General features: G+C 35.1%; 1 protein-coding gene across 1 annotated transcript in view; it reads left to right on the forward strand.

Moving 5' to 3' along the window:
- Positions 1-237: 237 nt before the first annotated feature.
- The window catches only part of LOC103511496 (putative transcription factor SOX-15), a 114243-nt gene continuing 94901 nt past the window's right edge, over positions 238-19579 (forward strand). Inside the window, 2 exon segments of the mRNA XM_026825216.1 lie at positions 238-562; positions 13228-13733. Coding sequence (XP_026681017.1) covers positions 480-562; positions 13228-13733 — 589 coding nt within the window. The 5' untranslated portion in view covers positions 238-479.

The raw sequence follows: 19579 nt of genomic DNA on the forward strand, positions 1-19579 counted from the left end.
ATAGTTTCATCAAGTAAATTTGGAAAACAATTGCTTCAAGTTTCATGCAGTAGATAAAGATTACCCACTTTTATATGTGTACCATTAAATTAAATTTATTTAATTATTAACTTCGTTTTAAGTACAAAATAAATATAAACTAACTAGGCGGTACAAATCGCAGAATTCAATTATTTTTGCTCTTTATAACTGAAAAGAGATGTAACCTAAGTCAAACATATAAACTAACTAGGCGGTACAAATCGCAGAATTCAATTATTTTTGCTCTTTATAACTGAAAAGAGATGTAACCTAAGTCAAACAAAAAATCTTTTGATGGAAATCCAATTTTCATGCATTATTTTGGAATACTTTCATCCAATATGCTTTTGTACTGTGATGATTTCATTCGGATTTTCACATTGTGAATAGCAGTCCTGTGTTGAGTTTTTGCTAATACCTACATGTTAATTGAACCTATAGCACGGTATTCTTGTATTATGTCTTCTACTTTGGATGTCAAAGATGAACCTCATCATCAAATAGATATGAATCCCAATCCCTACATAACGTCAGAGAGAACGTAAGTATAATGTGTTAGCCTTTGGAGTTAGTTTAGCGGAAGAGCTCCGATATTATACTTAATCGAAGTACCGACAGCGACAAAAGACTCTCAATTGCAACAAGCCTGAAATGTTTTTGGCCACAGATGGGTTTTAGATTTTCGTCTATGTACGTAACACCAAGATAATGTAACTATCATAGGTACCGACAGCGACAAAAGGCTCTCCATTGCAACAAGCCTGAAATGTTTTTGGCCACAGATGGGTTTTAGATTTTCGTCTATGTACGTAACACCAAGATAATGTAACTATCATACAGATACCAGACGCTTATTATCCATCATTAGATCATTACTAAACTGGAAAACCTCAAAGCTGAAAAGGAAGAAAGAGGTGAAGACGAAGAAGAACAAGAAGAAGAAAAAGAAGAAGAAAAACGCGTAGGGATAATTTCTGTGCAGGTTTTATAATCTAAAGTCCAAGTACAAGTACCCTGTTTATAAAAAATAAGGAAGAAGAAGAAGAAGAAGAAGAAGAAGAAGAAGAAAAACGCGTAGGGATAATTTCTGTGCAGGTTTTATAATCTAAAGTCCAAGTACAAGTACCCTGTTTATAAAAAATAAGTAGGTACTGGAAACATATTTAAAAAGTAGCATCACACTCAAGGTAAACGATGGTGACCAACCAAGAAGAAGTTAGAAGATACTTCAGAGCAATCATTACAATGTATAAAACCAAGAAAAAAAAAAAGAAACAAAACATTGAAACACTCCATTTTGCACAACACTTTCTTAGGAATTGTAAGTTGATACGGTTCTCAGGACTTTTTTGGGAGTTAGCTACCTACTTCCAAAATTTCTTAGGATTTGTAAGATGTTAGGTATTAGGTACAATATTCTCTTGGGTTTTAAGAATGAGTACAATAAGCGCTTTGGATTTTGATGTAAATGCAGTTTCTTTGTGTTATTATGTCACAACTTTGGTACTCACTGCAGCATTGTAGGATTTTCCCAATATCTCAATAATCCTAAAGCCAAACATATTTGAAATTTCATTTCATATATATAAAAAAAACCTATAAGTATATGATAATGTATTCCTGCATTATTTATAAAATATTTAGATTCAAGTTTGGAATTCTTATTCTACTTTTTGTAAGTTGATATGGTTCTCAGGACTTTTTTTGGAAGTTAGCTACCTACTTCCATAATTTCTTAGGATTTGTAAGATGTTAGGTATTACAATATTCTCTTGGGTTTTAAGAATGAGTACAATAAGCGCTTTGGATTTTAATGTAAATGTAGTTTCTTTGTGTTATTATGTCACAACTTTGGTACTCACTGCAGCATTGTAGGATTTTCACAATATCTCAATAATCCTAAAATCCAATGTTTACCTATCATGCTGGCACCGGTCGCTATGCGCATTTATATGTCATAGCTACTCATTTTCCTCACGAGGCTGAGTGGGCCCCGCCCATGCTGGCACCGGTCGCTATGCGCATTTATATGTCATAGCTACTCATTTTCCTCACGAGGCTGAGTGGGCCCCGCACATCCCACGGAATCAATTATTTGCATGATACAATTTCTTGGCCCCGCCGGGAATCGAACCCGGGTCTCCCGCGTGCAAGGCGAGTGCAGTGACCACTACGCCATGGGAGCTGACGCCATTCCCCCGGGAATCGAACCCGGGTCTCCCGCGTGCAAGGCGAGCGCAGTGACCACTACGCCATGGGAGCTGAAGATTGGATTTCCTCACGAGGCTGAGTGGGCCCCGCAACAGCCAGTCACGGGATCAATCATTTGCATGATACAAATTTCTTGACCCTGCCGGGATTCGAACCCGGGTCTCCCGCGTGCAAGGCGAGCGCAGTGACCACTACGCCATGGGAGCTGACTGAAACGAGGTCGAGAATCGAACTCGGGTCTCCCGCGTGCAAGGCGAGCGCAGTGACCACTACACCATGGGAGCTGACAAAGTAGATGCTCTAAATTCTGAGGACTGAAGCCATTCTATTTGAAGACGACCACTTCATATTGGGAAAGTAAAAGAAAACCCTACCATGGGAGCTGACTCGCTTTGGATTTTGACAAAGTAGATGCTCTAAATTCTGAGGACTGAAGCCATTCTATTTGAAGACGACCACTTCATATTGGGAAAGTAAAAGAAAACCCTGCAAACTGCAAAACTTTTGTTTCGTCATATTCCTTGAATATCAGGGAATGAGCTTTCAATTTAATTTTATCTACGCTTGAAAAATCTTTACAACTTGAAAGAAGATAAAATTTTATAAACCTTCATAATTGATTATCCTTTTTTGTTATAAAATTTTATTAACCCCAGTTTGAAAGTTGTCATTTAAATAATGTTTAATTTCTGATCTAAATTAGAAAAAGAAGATAAAATTTTATAAACCTTCATATTTGATTATCCTTTTTTGTTATAAAATTTTATTAACCCCAGTTTGAAAGTTGTCATTTAAATAATGTTTAATTTCTGATCTAAATTAGAGAGAAATTTAATTTGCTAATGCACTTTTTTGAAGCATATTCTTTTGCAAGTGCCTACCATTTTGTAACAGTTTGTCTAAAACTGACTAGAGAAAATATTCAGCTCACTTTTAGATATCTTTTCTCTTAAAAGCTTGCCTGCACTAATCCAAACCTTTACTGTCTATCTTTTAGATTTATACACAGCATAAATTACCAACATTAGATTACGGGTGTGCTTCTAAAACTGACTAGAGAAAATATTCAGTTCACTTTTAGATATCTTTTCTCTTAAGCTTGCCTGCACTAATCCAAACCTTTACTGTCTATCTTTTAGATTTATACACAGCATAAATTACCAACATTAGATTACGGGTGTGCATTTTCAGTGCGTTCTTTTTATTTAATATTTACTAGCTAACAAGAGAGTGCCTACTAACTTCTACATTCCTGATATCTAGATGCTTATTTTGTTCAAGATGGACTGTCAGTTGTCAGATTGAATTTAGAATACAGAACTCCTGTCTAGCTTTGAGTAACCAAAGAGCATGCTCATTTTTTATTTGCACATAAAAGTTATCATGCATGTAAAACTCCAACACTTTCAGCAATAATTCAAAACAAAAAATAAAACTTAAATTTAACTGCTTCAAAACTATATCTTTTCCCGCAGATAGGTACATCCACAGGTATAGATCATGTAGACAAATATTGTAGGTATGTCCAACAATGCACTTTTTTTTCCTTGCAGAAATTTAAATTGAGAATCCTAGTAAACTGCTTGTGCTCTAGGGTTTATTGGGCGATTTTGGTTTTGAAGCTCACAGTATTTTACAAGTTTTAGTATTTTCCTTGATTTATATATTTTTTCAATGTAAAAGCTCAAATAACTCAGGTCTATTGGAACACAAAACTTTGTGGGTAATTGTAGGTAGGATGTACCCTGCTCACTAAATGAACAAGGTTATTTATGAAAGAATTTGTGCTCGTAGGTGCTGAGTGACTCGCTAAAAACTTTTTTTTCCCTGTAAAATTAGCAAAATGCAACAGACATTGTACAATTTCTTTCGCATAACTATTTTGATATAACTTAAGAAGCTTGCTCTTCAAATGGTGCTGAGTGACTCGCTAAAAACTTTTTTCCCCCTGTAAAATTAGCAAAATGCAACAGACATTGTACAATTTCTTTCGCATAACTATTTTGATATAACTTAAGAAGCTTGCTCTTCAAAGGTTCCGGAGGGTTATCTTTCTAAAAGCTAGATGTAGTACTAATTAACCTAGACCTATTGCATCTTTTAGTGTCAGAAACTCTAATGTAAAGATTTGATTTTCCGCTCTTTTGCCATGGTTGCACTACAAAATTGCTCTACAAACATGATTGGTCTTACAAAACACTACATGGTTGCACCTTAAGTTGAAGCTTTAAAATCATTTTCGAAACACGATGACATTCACACAATAAAGTGGGTACTTACTGATTTAAAAATTCCCTGTTTTTCTTTTAGTTTCTCAAAATTTCAGTCACTTGAATATCTCGGAATACAGAATTTTGTAAGTTACATTTCATTGGGATCCCAAGAGACTGACTCTTGTGGGAGTCTTGAGTTGATAAACAAACTACGAGTACATATACATCTTATAGCTTAATAGGTGTATTCAAATAAAAAGTTTCCAACCAATTAGGATTAAATGAGTCGCGAAAGAAAACAATTAGGTGTAACAAGCAATGTGTTACCCCTTCATCCTTGAAATAACTGAAACCCTTCTCATCAAAATTCATTTCTGAGCCCTGACGTGGAACCGTTGAAATTAATTTTAACAATAAATTAATACTCCAATATGATTTGTCATCAAGAGGACTCTAACTAAAGTCAAATAATTAATTACTCGGTCAATTTTTTTAATAATTAGTAGGTATAATACTGGAACGAATTCATAAATATTTTAAAACCCAAAAATATGACTATTCATAGCGGATATTCACTTTTTTTTCTAAAAAAAATAGTAGGTACCTACTTGAAATTACTGACGGTCATTCCCAACGAACATAGGTAGATAAATGGGCTTTTTTCTGTCTTTGGAGCAATTTTTGAATATCAGTAATTATAATTATAGTGGAAATTGTATCTCAAGAATTTTTCTTAATCTCAAGTGCCCATTGATCATTGAATCTTGGTATTAAAAAGTTCATTGTGCTAATAATAAGAGTTTTGCCACTGTGGTCGTACCACTGTTGTCTTGACAGAGTTCATCATTTGCCCGGCACTTATCATCTTGTCTGTGTCCTTGAATATTTTGAGGTCCAACTTCCATACATGGAACGCGTAACTGGTATGATTGGACATCAAGATCCAAGGACCACTAGTAGTGTTAGCCGGGGCATTTGCTCGTAACTCGTTTTTCAAAATATTCTAAAAACTGGAATTATAATTGCCCAAGTGGAAAAGGAATGAAAAAATAATGTTCACATTATATTTGGATTTTTTGTCCCTCATTCATTACATTTCTAATGAGGCAGGGTAATTATACCTGGAAATTTTCATTTCATATTAAATACTGATTGATTTGAACCGTCTAACCGTTTGAGTTGGAAGAAATGTGTTTGAATTGGCTTATGTTCTGAATGACTTATGGCAAGACAACGTTGAAAGAAAATGATCGTGCTCATAACTAAAACTTTATCGTAGTATTTATTGATGTTGTTGTAATTGAAGAATGGACAAACTGGAAAATAATGCTCAACGCATGTAATCAAAGAGTTTCCAGCTTGTAGAATAGAACTATCTAATACTCCAATCCCACACACACTAGAAACCCCTAGTCTACGTACGAGTATACATCCCACCGTACCCTGTACAGATCTCAAACCAATGTACTGTATGTAATGTGGATTATATTGGGCATGTTGTGTGTATTAAAACTCATAACTCATATAAAATGTTAGTCATCTTAGATATCTTGGGTATAATGATTTCTATCCTTAATAACATAAAGTAGGCGTTGTCACATCTCTCATCTTCATCAGAACGATAGAGACTTCAATTTCTGAACTGGAAAACACTAACACTTCTATGATTGAGAGGCTGGAAATTGGCAACAGGAGAAAAACATGTTTAACAGGGCCGTATAGTGAGTACGTTCTAGGATACTGATAAAAACATTGTCTAGCCTTTGACTCCACTAACCAACCTCATTGGTGTAGTGGTTAGTGCAGTGGATTTAGCAAAGTGTACATATTGATCAATTGAGGGACGACATTTCTGACAATCCTTTCCGTGTTCAACACTATTGAAATTCTAGAACAGGACTGAAAATTACCTTTACAAGTTCAATCGTTTAACCAATATTCGATGAAATAATAAAAAGAGCGTTAAATCCAACACCCACAAATACAAACTAAATGAGCACCTTGGATGTGTACAGCAAACTTTCAGTGCTACAGATTTTTACAGAAAAGGAGAAAGGGAACAATAGATCGATCCGTTTATTGAGAATATTGAGACATGAAAGATTCTCAGAGTCAGAAAGATCACCCAGATGAGACCTTGTGATGTGTGGGCAATAGGAATACCAACTAAAATCCATGACAAAATAATGCTGTGAGGTAATGACGAGAAACAGACTTGTACTTGGTAACATTACCACCTGTATGCTCAGAACATCATGTACTTGGGAACTTCGGTACTTTTATAAAACAACTCTCGATTCTTATTATCAAAAGTATAGTTATTTAAGTTCACATGTCGAGTGGAGCAATTACATATCTGAACACACATTCGTCTTGTAAACTGGTTCATCAAATCATTGCAAGATGTCCATTTCGACTCTTGCCACCCGAACTTGAATTACTCATGGCATGACTTAACAGAAGGCGTAGGTGTACCGAATTATATTGTTCAATTGAACTGATTTTTTTTTCTTTTTATTAGAAGATGAATATTTTCGTTTTCATGATCGACCGAAAAAAGTGTCTGAATGAAAGAAGACATGGTTTTTCCTTGGTGTTCCAATGTTTCCTAATCGTTTAGAACGGGTTTACTGGAAATAATTTCCCCGAGGACGCAACGCGACGCTTGAAAACAGAAATTTTTACTCGAATTTAATGTAAAACCCAAGAGTACCTATATGGAAAAACAAAACAATAATTCTCGCAAGTAATGTTCTCATGGCAGGGTCTTGGACTGGCTCGGTCCGGTGAGCATTGTGGTCATTCTGTCGTAGGGTGACCACCAGTTGACTAATGAACCTTAAACTGAAAAATAATAATAAAATATTAAGATCGTTAAACTATGCAAGGTGGATGTTCATCATAGTTTTTTCTTCTATGGTTACATTTATAGAAAAGTAGAAAGATTTTTTTCTTTGTACCTATAGGAAATTGGACGAAACCACCATACTGACGAGAAGATGAATATTTTCGTTTTCATGATCGACCGAAAAAAGTGTCTGAATGAAAGAAGACATGGTTTTTCCTTGGTGTTCCAATGTTTCCTAATCGTTTAGAACGGGTTTACTGGAAATAATTTCCCCGAGGACGCAACGCGACGCTTGAAAACAGAAATTTTTACTCGAATTTAATGTAAAACCCAAGAGTACTTACCTATATGGAAAAACAAAACAATAATTCTCGCAAGTAATGTTCTCATGGCAGGGTCTTGGACTGGCTCGGTCCGGTGAGCATTGTGGTCATTCTGTCGTAGGGTGACCACCAGTTGACTAATGAACCTTAAACTGAAAAATAATAATAAAATATTAAGATCGTTAAACTATGCAAGGTGGATGTTCATCATAGTTTTTTCTTCTATGGTTACATTTATAGAAAAGTAGAAAGATTTTTTTCTTTGTACCTATAGGAAATTGGACGAAACCACCATACTGACGTTACTGCTCATGTCAATGTTAATAGTAATGGTTAAACACGATGTACTTGGGTTTCCGTGTTGGGATATTCATTTATATCTACTTCTAATTTCCTTGGTCTTTTCTTAGAGCTTCCAACTTCCAACACTTAGACTTTACATTCGACTTGGATTTCATTCGGTTACATAAAGACCAGAAAGTGTCTCTGTTCTTAGAACATGACGGAACTTAAAGGTACCCTACGTAAACTTTTACGGACTGTAAGTTATAATATACCTGGTAGACCGGCTTCCAATTTCCTTGGTGTTTTCTGAGAGGTTCCAACACTTGTCTTGGCCTTTATTTACTATCTATCTATAGAATATTACACTTGTATGTACACATTGTAAGCATTACATTAAACTAAACTTCTCAAGTTTCCATTCTTAAAGCTTGCCGCGACTGTAAGTTATAATATACCTGGTAGACCGGCTTCCAATTTCCTTGGTGTTTTCTGAGAGGTTCTAACACTTGTCTTGGCCTTTATTTACTATCTATAGAATATTACACTTGTATGTACACATTGTAAGCATTACATTAAACTAAACTTCTCAAGTTTCCATTCTTAAAGCTTGCCGGAAGTGAAATCTTTACAGAGTAATATTACAGATACTCAGTCAATGTAAGTAAAGTTCTGTCCCTGAAATCATGAACTTGAAACAAGTCGAAGGTTCTTCTACTATTCTGTCTGTCAAAAAGTTCGAGATTTTCTTTTTAAGAGCTTGTTACACGAATGAACAAACATCTTAGTTGGTTTTGTATTTCACTTGACAGCTTGCCTGTAAAAAAGCCAAATAGAATATCTTATGTTTGTTGTCTTTATTCCATTACATTCATTGTTATTAATGCAAATTTCAAGAAGCAGAGTATGGCTTCTCTGCACAAATCTGCATAATTTATAGAAATCTCTGAAAGGTCCTTCATTTTGGAGTATTTTCCCCACACAGTTTAAAATTAATCCTGTGATTTTCCTGTTACACGAAAAAGACCTAGTCCTAAATATTATTTTCAACTCGCAAATTTTAACTATAAAAGAGGGTTATTCTTTCAATAAACCTCGGAGTTTTATCTTGGACTTTTGCTAAAAAGGCTTTCCTAACCCACCTTAATTTTGTTTTTTAGGAGTCCTTCACTACTCCATCGACCATTTTCAAGTAAGCAATTTGCATAATATGTATCTATGTCTTTCAACACAATTTATGGTATCAATGGCGACATATCTAAATATTAGTAGGACGTACGAGTAACTCCAGTTTCTTTAGTTCCCTCAGTGAAAATAAGAAATAGATTCTATGAGGTTGACAGAAAACAAGCACCGAGTGTACCTTGCTGTGATATTTCAAACAAATTAATAAGCGGAGACTGTACATTCTAGGTTTTCTAGCAGCAGAAAGAAGATACTGTTTCTTATAATTCGTAGTTGAAAGCAATTTTCCAATAACCAAGCGGAACGTAAACATAGGCAATTGTGCAATCGATCAATAAAGAACAAAATTGTCCTATTAACACTAAAATTGACATCCGAAATGATGCATTTAAAATAAATTCGATCTAGAAGGACCCCTTTCGATACCTTTGATGATGGTAATAATTTCAAGAAAGAAAATCGTCTAAATATTGTCAAAACACTTCTCAAAAAGAAAGCTAAAAATGGTTCTTTGGGCAAAATTTTCAACAAATGTAGGCTGATGTTTTTACTCGATCTAGAAGGACCCCTTTCGATACCTTTGATGATGGTAATAATTTCAAGAAAGAAAATCATCTAAATATTGTCAAAACACTTCTCAAAAAGAAAGCTAAAAATGGTTCTTTGGGCAAAATTTTCAACAAATGTAGGCTGATGTTTTTATTTCTCAGCTTTTCTTGCCTGAAGATTCCATTCTATCAAATTGTCTGAACACTTTGTGAGGTACTTACTGGTATACCTATTCCTGTGAAATAGGTAGGTATATTTATTTTATACTACTTGTAAATACGCCATTTGTTTACCCTGAATTATCAACCTACCTACCTTGTAGGTAAATTCCATGAATCTTTTGCTATCTCTCCAAAAACTCCTTTTCTGCATGGGCACATTTTAGCATTTCCACTTGCCTACTTCGTTTTTCAATGTTTACATTAGCATACGTACCTACATATCAACCATAAAACCGATCTGGTCAGTGGAAGCAAAAGGCATAACGGTATAAGCAATGGTCATAATGATCCCATCTTTATTTATTTTTTGGACCATTACTTATATACGCCATTTGTTTACCCTGAATTTTCAACCTACCTACCTTGTAGGTAAATTCTATGAATCTTTTGCTATTTCTCCAGAAACTCTTTTTCTGCATGGGCACATTTTAGCATTTTCCACTGCCTACTTCGTATTTCAATGTTTACATTTTGCATACCATATCAATCATGAACCCCATCTGGTCAGTGGAAGCAAAAGGCATAACGGTATAAGCAATGGTCATAATGATCCCATCTTTATTTATTTTTTGGACCATTACTTATAATATTATTAAACCTGGAACTGATTTGTTTGACCAACATGGAACTATCGAGTATGCTAAGGACACAATGAACTACAAAGTAGCTATTTGTGTTCCTAATTCCTCGTAGAATGATACACGAGCATGTTGTGCTGGTGTAAAATATGCATTCTACACAAGGCTATGGAAATCAATCTATTGGGAACGTAATGGCTAGAGCATTACTCGGTTTGAATTTGTTTTTCCGACCTCGAGAAGTTTACATCACGCGGCAGGCTAGGTTCAAGCCCTAGTGATGTTTAATTACAACTTTTTGTTGAGGTTTTCCGTCCTTGTTGAGCCCTTGAAATCACGGGTTTTCAGTCCTTTGCTGTGATTTGAAGTCTCAAACTACATGTCACTGTCTACTATATGACTTGCACAATTGTGGAAAATGGAAAAGTGACCATTTTAAGGGCATAACAAAATTAACCTTTATTTCATTAGGGATGGGATTTACAATCTCGTGTTACCTCCGATCATGCTCTGAGACTATACCCGAACAGTCTCCAAGTATTCTCAGAGGTCAAATGGAACATAAAATTATAGATCTGGGGGTAAGAGTATTTTCAATCAGAACAAACATTTGATCTCGGCAGCTCATCAACTCTCATGGTTTTGCCATGTGGTACCTCGGTATTTAAGTATAATCATTTGATTCATGCAAACATTTGAAAATTAGTTCTAGCCGCGGGAATCCTAATGCCTTCAAACTAGATCAAGGTTCTAATATTTTAAAATTCATAGCCAACTTCGCATTCGACAAACTGATTATTGAGTTATCGGCAGTAACCAGCAAACAGGGTGACATTTATATTTTACTGAAATTATCTTAGGAGTATACCGATCTTAACCACAGAGAGTTTTCAGTTAATGCAGAGTTTATGAAATATGTACCTACTGGCCTGTGTAAATCAAATGGAAAGCATTGCAAGTAAAGTTTCTTCGATGTACCAAAGGTTCTTTGGGTCTTATACACTATGAATTTTTTCCAGTCCTTTTGAGAAACAATTTCGGGGATCGCTGAGCTCCAAGGTTTATGAATGCACCCTGTATTTACATGAATCATTACTTGATTTTCATGAAGCAGTTTTGTACAGGATGTCCTGAAAAAGGAGGAAAGCCTCTCCCCTCAAAAACTTAACGATCTGCAGCCAGCCATGGTATCTCGTCTCGCGATTCCGCGAGAAACGACGAGAGAAGCTTTTCTCCTTGTCATTTCTAACTTCGAAACATAGTGTTCTATATTTATCACTTTCTACACCCTTACAACTGAACCAATGTTGGTTGAAGGTATCACCAATGACTTTTAAGTATATACATACAAAGAAATCTAATTATTTATTGTTTGTACCTACTTATCGATGTTTACCTTGATTAATTAGTTCAGAAATTTGTCAATTGATAAAGTGCTTTCGTTTTGATTGTCAAGACATACAGTGCCATCGACGATTTCAAGAACGTTATCATACATGGGTAAAAAAAGTCATTACCCATATCGTAATGGCAAGTATGAAATTCATATAAATTGTTAGAATTGAGTCTTATCTAGCGACTAATTTTTACATGGTTTCCTAGCATAGTTGTAATAAAACTTACAGTATATCTATCTAGGTTTTGATAAGGAGCTGGGAAGGTTGACTTTGCTTTTTACTTTCTTCTATAAAGTACAGTGGAAGTCAATATACGGGATCTATCTAGGTTTTGATAAGGAGCTGGGAAGGTTGACTTTGCTTTTTACTTTCTTCTATAAAGTACAGTGGAAGTCAATATACGGGTGCATTTTTATGTCATTTAAATTGCTTGCATTTATCTGGTCAATAAAATGCGGAACCCAATCTGATTTATCATCGTGAACTACTGGAATTTCTAGTTTTTTTTTCTGGTCTTCGTTAGACAGTTAGATTGTTGGTGGAAGATTTAGATACTAAAGTAAAGTGTATATCTGTCAAAGCACAAGTGTACCGTGTGCTAGCAAATGTAAATCCGTCAAAGTCTGTACTTAAAAAGAGTCTTGGATTAATTTCATTGTAGGTAGGTAGGGGTAGCTTTGTTACGAGTATATTTATAAGTTAAAACCACCCTAATATTGTCTACGATTTTTTCCTTGGGAAATTATTTCTCATTTTAATAAATAGAAAATGGACTACGGGTAACAAAACGACCTGGTAAGCAGACTCAGGCTAAATACACCTGAAGTAGAATTTTCTTTCGTCTAAATATTGAGAAAGTGGTACGTAAAAAGAGTCTTGGATTAATTTCATTGTAGGTAGGTAGGCGTAGCTTTGTTACGAGTATATTTATAAGTTAAAACCACCCTAATATTGTCTACGATTTGTTCCTTGGGAAATTATTTCTCATTTTAATAAATAGAAAATCGACTACGGGTAACAAAACGACCTGGTAAGCAGACTCAGGCTAAATACACCTGAAGTAGAATTTTCTTTCGTCTAAATATTGAGAAAGTGTCAAATACCTGTGGTTATACTTTGTTGCATGTATAGCGAGTTGACTCGTCATGTTTTATACCAAGAAGTACTCGTACACCTGGGCACTACAAGTATTTTAACATGAGGAATAGTCACGTGCTTCTGTGTCCAATATTTTTCACTTTTCATATTAAAGAGATACCTGGGCACTACAAGTATTTTAACATGAGGAATAGTCACGTGCTTCTGTGTCCAATATTTTTCACTTTTCATATTAAAGAGATTAAAAAATTAATTAAGAATTAACTCAAGTGTATAATTGTATTTTCCTCGTTTGTTTCAGCATGATAGAAGAATACAAATCAGATTTCATTCATCAGAACACATTGGACTCTTCTCAGCATCACTCGGCTGGAAATTACATCTGTAATAGCGTTTCTCCCTCCAACTCTCCCACGTTATACAGCCAGTACTACACTAGGTCTTACTATAACAATGCTAATGATCTCCTTCCTATATCTCAAACCCTATCTGGTGTATTGGGGCATCAGTCTCTCCATCAGAGATTGCCCCGCGATAATATGAGTTCCTGGATGTCGAATAGTCCCATCAATTCCGTTATCCTGGGAGACAGCGCTTCTAGTAGACATTTAACATCTTATCATTCGCCACATCTAACAAATGACACAACTATTAGTAAAATGAGCGCACACCAGCAACAGAAGACAGCCAAAGAACAGCGGATACGAAGACCTATGAACGCTTTCATGGTGTGGGCAAAAGTTGAGAGGAAGAAGTTGGCAGATGAGAACCCGGATCTTCACAACGCTGATCTTAGCAAGATGCTAGGTAAGTTCTTATCACCCATCATTACTACCATTATCTATTATAGTTAGAATTCTACTTACTTGTGCACCTACTTACTAGAACACAAAGTTACGCCAAGTCAGGATCTCAGACAGGATGGAATCCTCTATGACTATTACCATATTATCTATTATAGCTAGAATACTACTTACTTGTGCACCTACTTACTAGAACACAAAGTTACGCCAAGTCAGGATCTCAGACAGGATGGAATCCTCTATGACTATTACCAAGCGGTATTGTTCTTTTACTCTTGTTCTTCCCGTTACAAATAAGTTCGTAAAATTGACGTGTTGGTGTTCAGGATTAAGTTTAGTACCTTCGGTGATGTCAAATTATCTATTCATATTTTAACTTGGCCGGACAGAGTTCTACCACATTTGCTCATTTGATCTTTGCTAGTTGCTACTGCAGGGATGGCTTGAATGGTAACCTAAGAAATCTTATAGTGAGTGAAACCAAAGGTAATCCCTCTGTTCCAAGATTCTGTAAGTGTATTCAAGATAGTTAAGGGACAGAGTTCTACCACATTTGCTCATTTGATCTTTGCTAGTTGCTACTGCAGGGATGGCTCGAATGGTAACCTAAGAAATCTTATAGTGAGTGAAACCAAAGGTAATCCCTCTGTTCCAAGATTCTGTAAGTGTATTCAAGATAGTTAACTATTTCCATGACCTCTATGGAAATTCTACCACTGCAGTTATACATATGTGTAAGTACTCATAGTATTCTAATTGTGAAGTATTTCCTGATAAAGTAAAAGTCAATTATTTAATTGACCGGACAGGTGATGTCAATTATTTTACCATTTTGGCTAATTGTCTTATCAATTTAAAATATTCCCCACAAGGTGAGCCTAAGCAGTCTAGACTAACCATCCCTGTGATACGGATTCGTTATCGGTTTAAATTTTACTCTGAAAGACATCATGGTCATATCATAAAATTATTTTATCTCTTGTGACGTTGCTACTGAATAATCAAGACAGTATCTCCCGCAATAGACTTTACTCATTTGTCTTGTTTTTAGGGTGTGCTTACTGAATTTTTATTACGGTAATAAATTACGACTACTTACTACTAGTATAGATATTACTACCGAATAGGTACTATACTAATATTGGTTTCAATTATGGGCACTATACCTCTCGATTTTTTCCAATCACTCCATCCATCTTTGTGGACTACCCGTATTCGTGTTTCCTTGTGCTTCTAACTTATACATATACTATTCCTTCTAACTTGTACTGTTTCATTTCCTACTTCTAATAATCTAATTAGTACAGGGTGATCCAGAGTTACCTGACGAATTTGTTTTGCCCATTACTTTGTTATAACTTGTCGTAGCTTCTTGAAATTAAAACTAGGTATTGTGTCCAGAACTAAATAAGGTTTTGTTACAATGTAGTCGTAGACCCCGCAATATCGAGCTATCGCTGTGGTGACATTTTCTTAAAAGTAGTAAATTTTTGACTAATGCTCAGAGGAAGTTTCGCACCCATTTTGATTTTCCACCTTTCTCAACCGATCTTATCTCGTGCGACCTTTTTTTTATGGAAATATGTTAAAAACAAGGTCTGTATTTATAAAACGAGGATTCTGGATGAGTTAATGGGTGCTTTTCATCGAGAAATTCACGCTATAATCCAGGAAATGCTAGAGACAGTATGTCGAATTTCGCCCCAGATTGAGCGTTTTTCAAAATGAGGGCGATTTTTCGGCTAGCGTTGTCTTCCACACCTGATCACCATTACAAACAAAATGCCCAAAAGAGTAAACTTTATTTTGTTATATTTCAATTAAAATAAATATCACTCTTTTATTTATCTTGAAAATTGAACGTGTAGCATCATTTTAAAAACCGTCAGGTAACGCTGGGTCACCCTGTACTTCTGTTATGCCTATTCTATGACATGTTAGACAAATGAGTAAAATTTACTGTGGGCTAATATAAAATCAAGTTGCTCCGGTCTCTGCTCCCTATAGAATTTTATACGAACAATTCCAAACCAAGTAGATTTAAAGTTCGGTTGATGCAACCTGTCACTTTTTGAGTCTCATCACTTATAAGACGTTTTGATGACATCAGTTTAGTTTATTCATAGTAAGATTAGGTTTGATTTGGTCGAAATTTTAAAGGGCATTATCGAGCACGGAAAACTACATGCTTAGAAAACGATTTGGCTTGATGGTTTCAATTTAAAACAAACAGTTCCTTCTTTCAATTTTATCTACGGTCATTGGGATAGTCTTATACCAATATCTATTAATACTCTGATTTTCTAATGGAAAAACCAGAAGGTTTAAATTAACTACAAGATAGACACAAGTCTCATCATGTCATACAGATTTGTTATAGTATTCATTGATACCAGCTACATATCTGTCATCCCCTTATAACACGTCACTCTGTTCACCTGGTATAAAATGGCACCTGTGACATCAAAATTGAGACAGTTGGGCTTCCTCGCTATCCTTCCACATCACTTTATCGAATCTTCCCATTTGGTTTGGGGAATGTCCTCTTGATTTCTTTCTCTCAGATTCCATTCCGTAAACTTTTTGTCAATCTTTCATATAAGAATGGCTGCCTTATAGGTATCGATCCCCCTTTCGGAAATGGATTCCGATCTCCAGCTAGATCACTGAAATGGTCATCAGACCACCATTCCGTAAACTTTTTGTCAATCTTTCATATTATAAGAATGGCTGCCTTATAGGTATCGATCCCCCTTTCGGAAATGGATTCCGATCTCCAGCTAGATCACTGAAATGGTCATCAGACCAGAGGGGTTAATCGAATCTTCTCCACGACCCATAACTTCTCTTGAACTAGGTACGAATCTATGATTGTTTCTGCCAAGATTTCCTCTCATAATCTAATGATCTGTGACACATTTCTATCATAATACATAGTACCTCCTCCACGACCCATAACTTCTCTTCAACTAGGTACGAATCTATGATTGTTTCTGCCAAGATTTCCTCTCATAATCTAATGATCTGTGACACATTTCTATCATAATACATAGTATATTATTATGCTATTACGAGAATCATAAGAAATTTTCTCGCCTACCGCTCCGGTCTGCATGAAACTTAAAAGCTCGAATCTTCCTCGGTGTGGCTAATTTATTCACATTGTGCCTTTCCCTATTCAATGTCATTGAAGTATTGTTGAGAGATAAGCTCCGCATGGAATGTTACATAATGAAAACGAATTGTTACAGCCAATACAGAACTGCAGGAAGATGAACGAAGATCACTAAAATGGGTACCTCGTTGGTTGGCGTTGATATTTGGTGCGTTGGCATCTCCACTAATAGGTATCCTTAACGCGGCCTTATCTCGAGAGGAGATGACACGAATTCTTGAACGTTTCATCTTACCTATAGATGAAATGGAAAATAAAGTGGCTCTCCTGCAACCAATAAAGCTGAGAAGACTAACAGAAAAGTCTCAAGTTAGACAAAAAAATGACGAATCTCATCGTTAGCATATATATCCCGTAACAGCATTCCGAAGATTCTTTGATCTATGATCTTGTGGACAGCTTATTTCAATTTTAGACTATTTCAAATTTGATATGGTACTCGTGACTATCATTTAACGTGTGAAGCATATGCTACACTAATATTTTATTGTAAGAATTTTAAATCAGACAGACCATTATTATTGGTGTGAAGGGAAAGAAATCTTTCTATTGACAGATGGAAAGATTAAACTGATATGAACCTTTCACCTCAGCAAAATATTTATCTTCTCTTAAGATATTATTTCAATTATCTCATACTAGCAGTTGGCTGAGTTGGTCCTTTGTTACAAATTCAGACTTATTGGAAATGGATTTGCGGGCATCGAACTCAAGACATCCCGATGGAATCCTTAGGGTACCGTGATTTTAGATAGGATCATTTTCACTCTCATTTTTGGTTCCCCATTATTATTATTATTTATTTTTATTATCATACTTTTTAAAGAAAGTATCAATTTTCATTTTATTCCTTCTATTTTTACTTTTTTAATCAATTATTTTTATTATCATACTTTTTAAAGAAAGTATCAATTTTCATTTTATTCCTTCTATTTTTACTTTTTTAATCAATTTTTCGCTGAATCTTCAAATCTTCAAACCTTGGTTATCCAGGAATCTCACGATATTTCTTGATCCCGTATTAATTTGCGTCTAGGTTTAACGTCCATGGTTTGCATTACAAATAAACCGAAAGGAATACGTAGGTTGATATGCAGAAGATGTGAGAAATATGGGGTGGATTGGTGGATCTTCATAGATTACAAGGATAAACGAAAACATCACAAAAAAAAAAAAAATAATAATAATAATAATAATAATAAAATAAAATCTTCGTAACCAAATTGCACTTTCTTAATTTCAAAATTATAGGGAAATATTACCTATTTGAAAAATCAAAGTTGAAATAAGTTTGCCATTTTTGCAATCATGATTAACTTTTTAATCATGATCTTCTCGGTCCTCCTATTCTAATTCTGATGATCCACCCTGGTCGAAGAATATATGGACACATGCAGTAATTTGCGATTTGTTTCACATAGTATAATCATCTCTATAATTTGTTTGCATTCAGAATACAAACATACTGATCAGTTTTTAGGAATAGTGTTCGATTTTCCATACATGCTTACTTGCTTACCAATAATAAGTCGGTAAGTCTATCAAAGACTTTTATCATAACTACCTTGCAGTTTAGTGTCAAGATTTTTCCCCATCATCTCTATAATTTGTTTGCATTCAGAATACAAACATACTGATCAGTTTTTAGGAATAGTGTTCGATTTTCCATACATGCTTACTTGCTTACCAATAATAAGTCGGTAAGTCTATCAAAGACTTTTATCATAACTACCTTGCAGTTTAGTGTCAAGTTTTATAGATTTTTCCCCCTGGGTCAGAAAATGATACCTACTTACTATACGTAGATAGCTGGAAAATTGGAAAAATATTAAATTTTGTATGCGAATTTTAAAGAATTTGAGTTGAAATTTTGTATGCTAATTTTGAAGAATTTAAGGTTCAAGGATTAGCAGGAAATGCAGGATTATTATTTTGCCCTTCCTGTCAATTTTTATTTCTCGTGAACCATTTTACCTTTTAAAAATTTTTCCCCCTGGGTCAGAAAATGATACTATACGTAGATATAGCTGGAAAATTGGAAAAATATTAAATTTTGTATGCGAATTTTGAAGAATTTGAGTTGAAATTTTGTATGCTAATTTTGAAGAATTTGAGGTTCAAGGATTAGCAGGAAATGCAGGATTATTATTTTGCCCTTCCTGTCAATTTTTATTTCTCGTGAACCATTTTACCTTTTAAAATAGGAGATAATTTCTCGGATCATACGAGTCTTTGACAAACCCCTGAGTGTAGGTAAATGAACACAGGCTGGAATCACATTTGGTAGATCAACCACTACTATGGAAAAATCCGGTCAAAATGCACAGATGATTTTTGATTGAATGCCATTCCACCGATATTGACAGTCCGCGTTACTGAAGAGATCCCAGAGAGCAACACCATTTTCATTTTGATGTGAGGGATAACACAGAATTAAAACGCAAAGATAGGCAGAAACTCTCCGCAAACTTCTAGGGAGATAATTTCTCGGATCATACGAGTCTTTGACAAACCCCTGAGTGTTGGTAAATGAATACAGGCTGGATTCACAATTGGTAGATCAACCACTACTATAGAAAAATCCGGTCAAAATTTTGATTGAATGCCATTCCACCGATATTGACAGTCCGCATTACTGAAGAGATCGCAGAGAGCAACACCATTTTCATTTTGAT

This window comes from Diaphorina citri, unplaced genomic scaffold, assembly GCF_000475195.1.
Source record: "Diaphorina citri unplaced genomic scaffold, Diaci psyllid genome assembly version 1.1 scaffold33, whole genome shotgun sequence".
In the NCBI taxonomy this organism is placed as follows: domain Eukaryota; kingdom Metazoa; phylum Arthropoda; class Insecta; order Hemiptera; family Psyllidae; genus Diaphorina; species Diaphorina citri.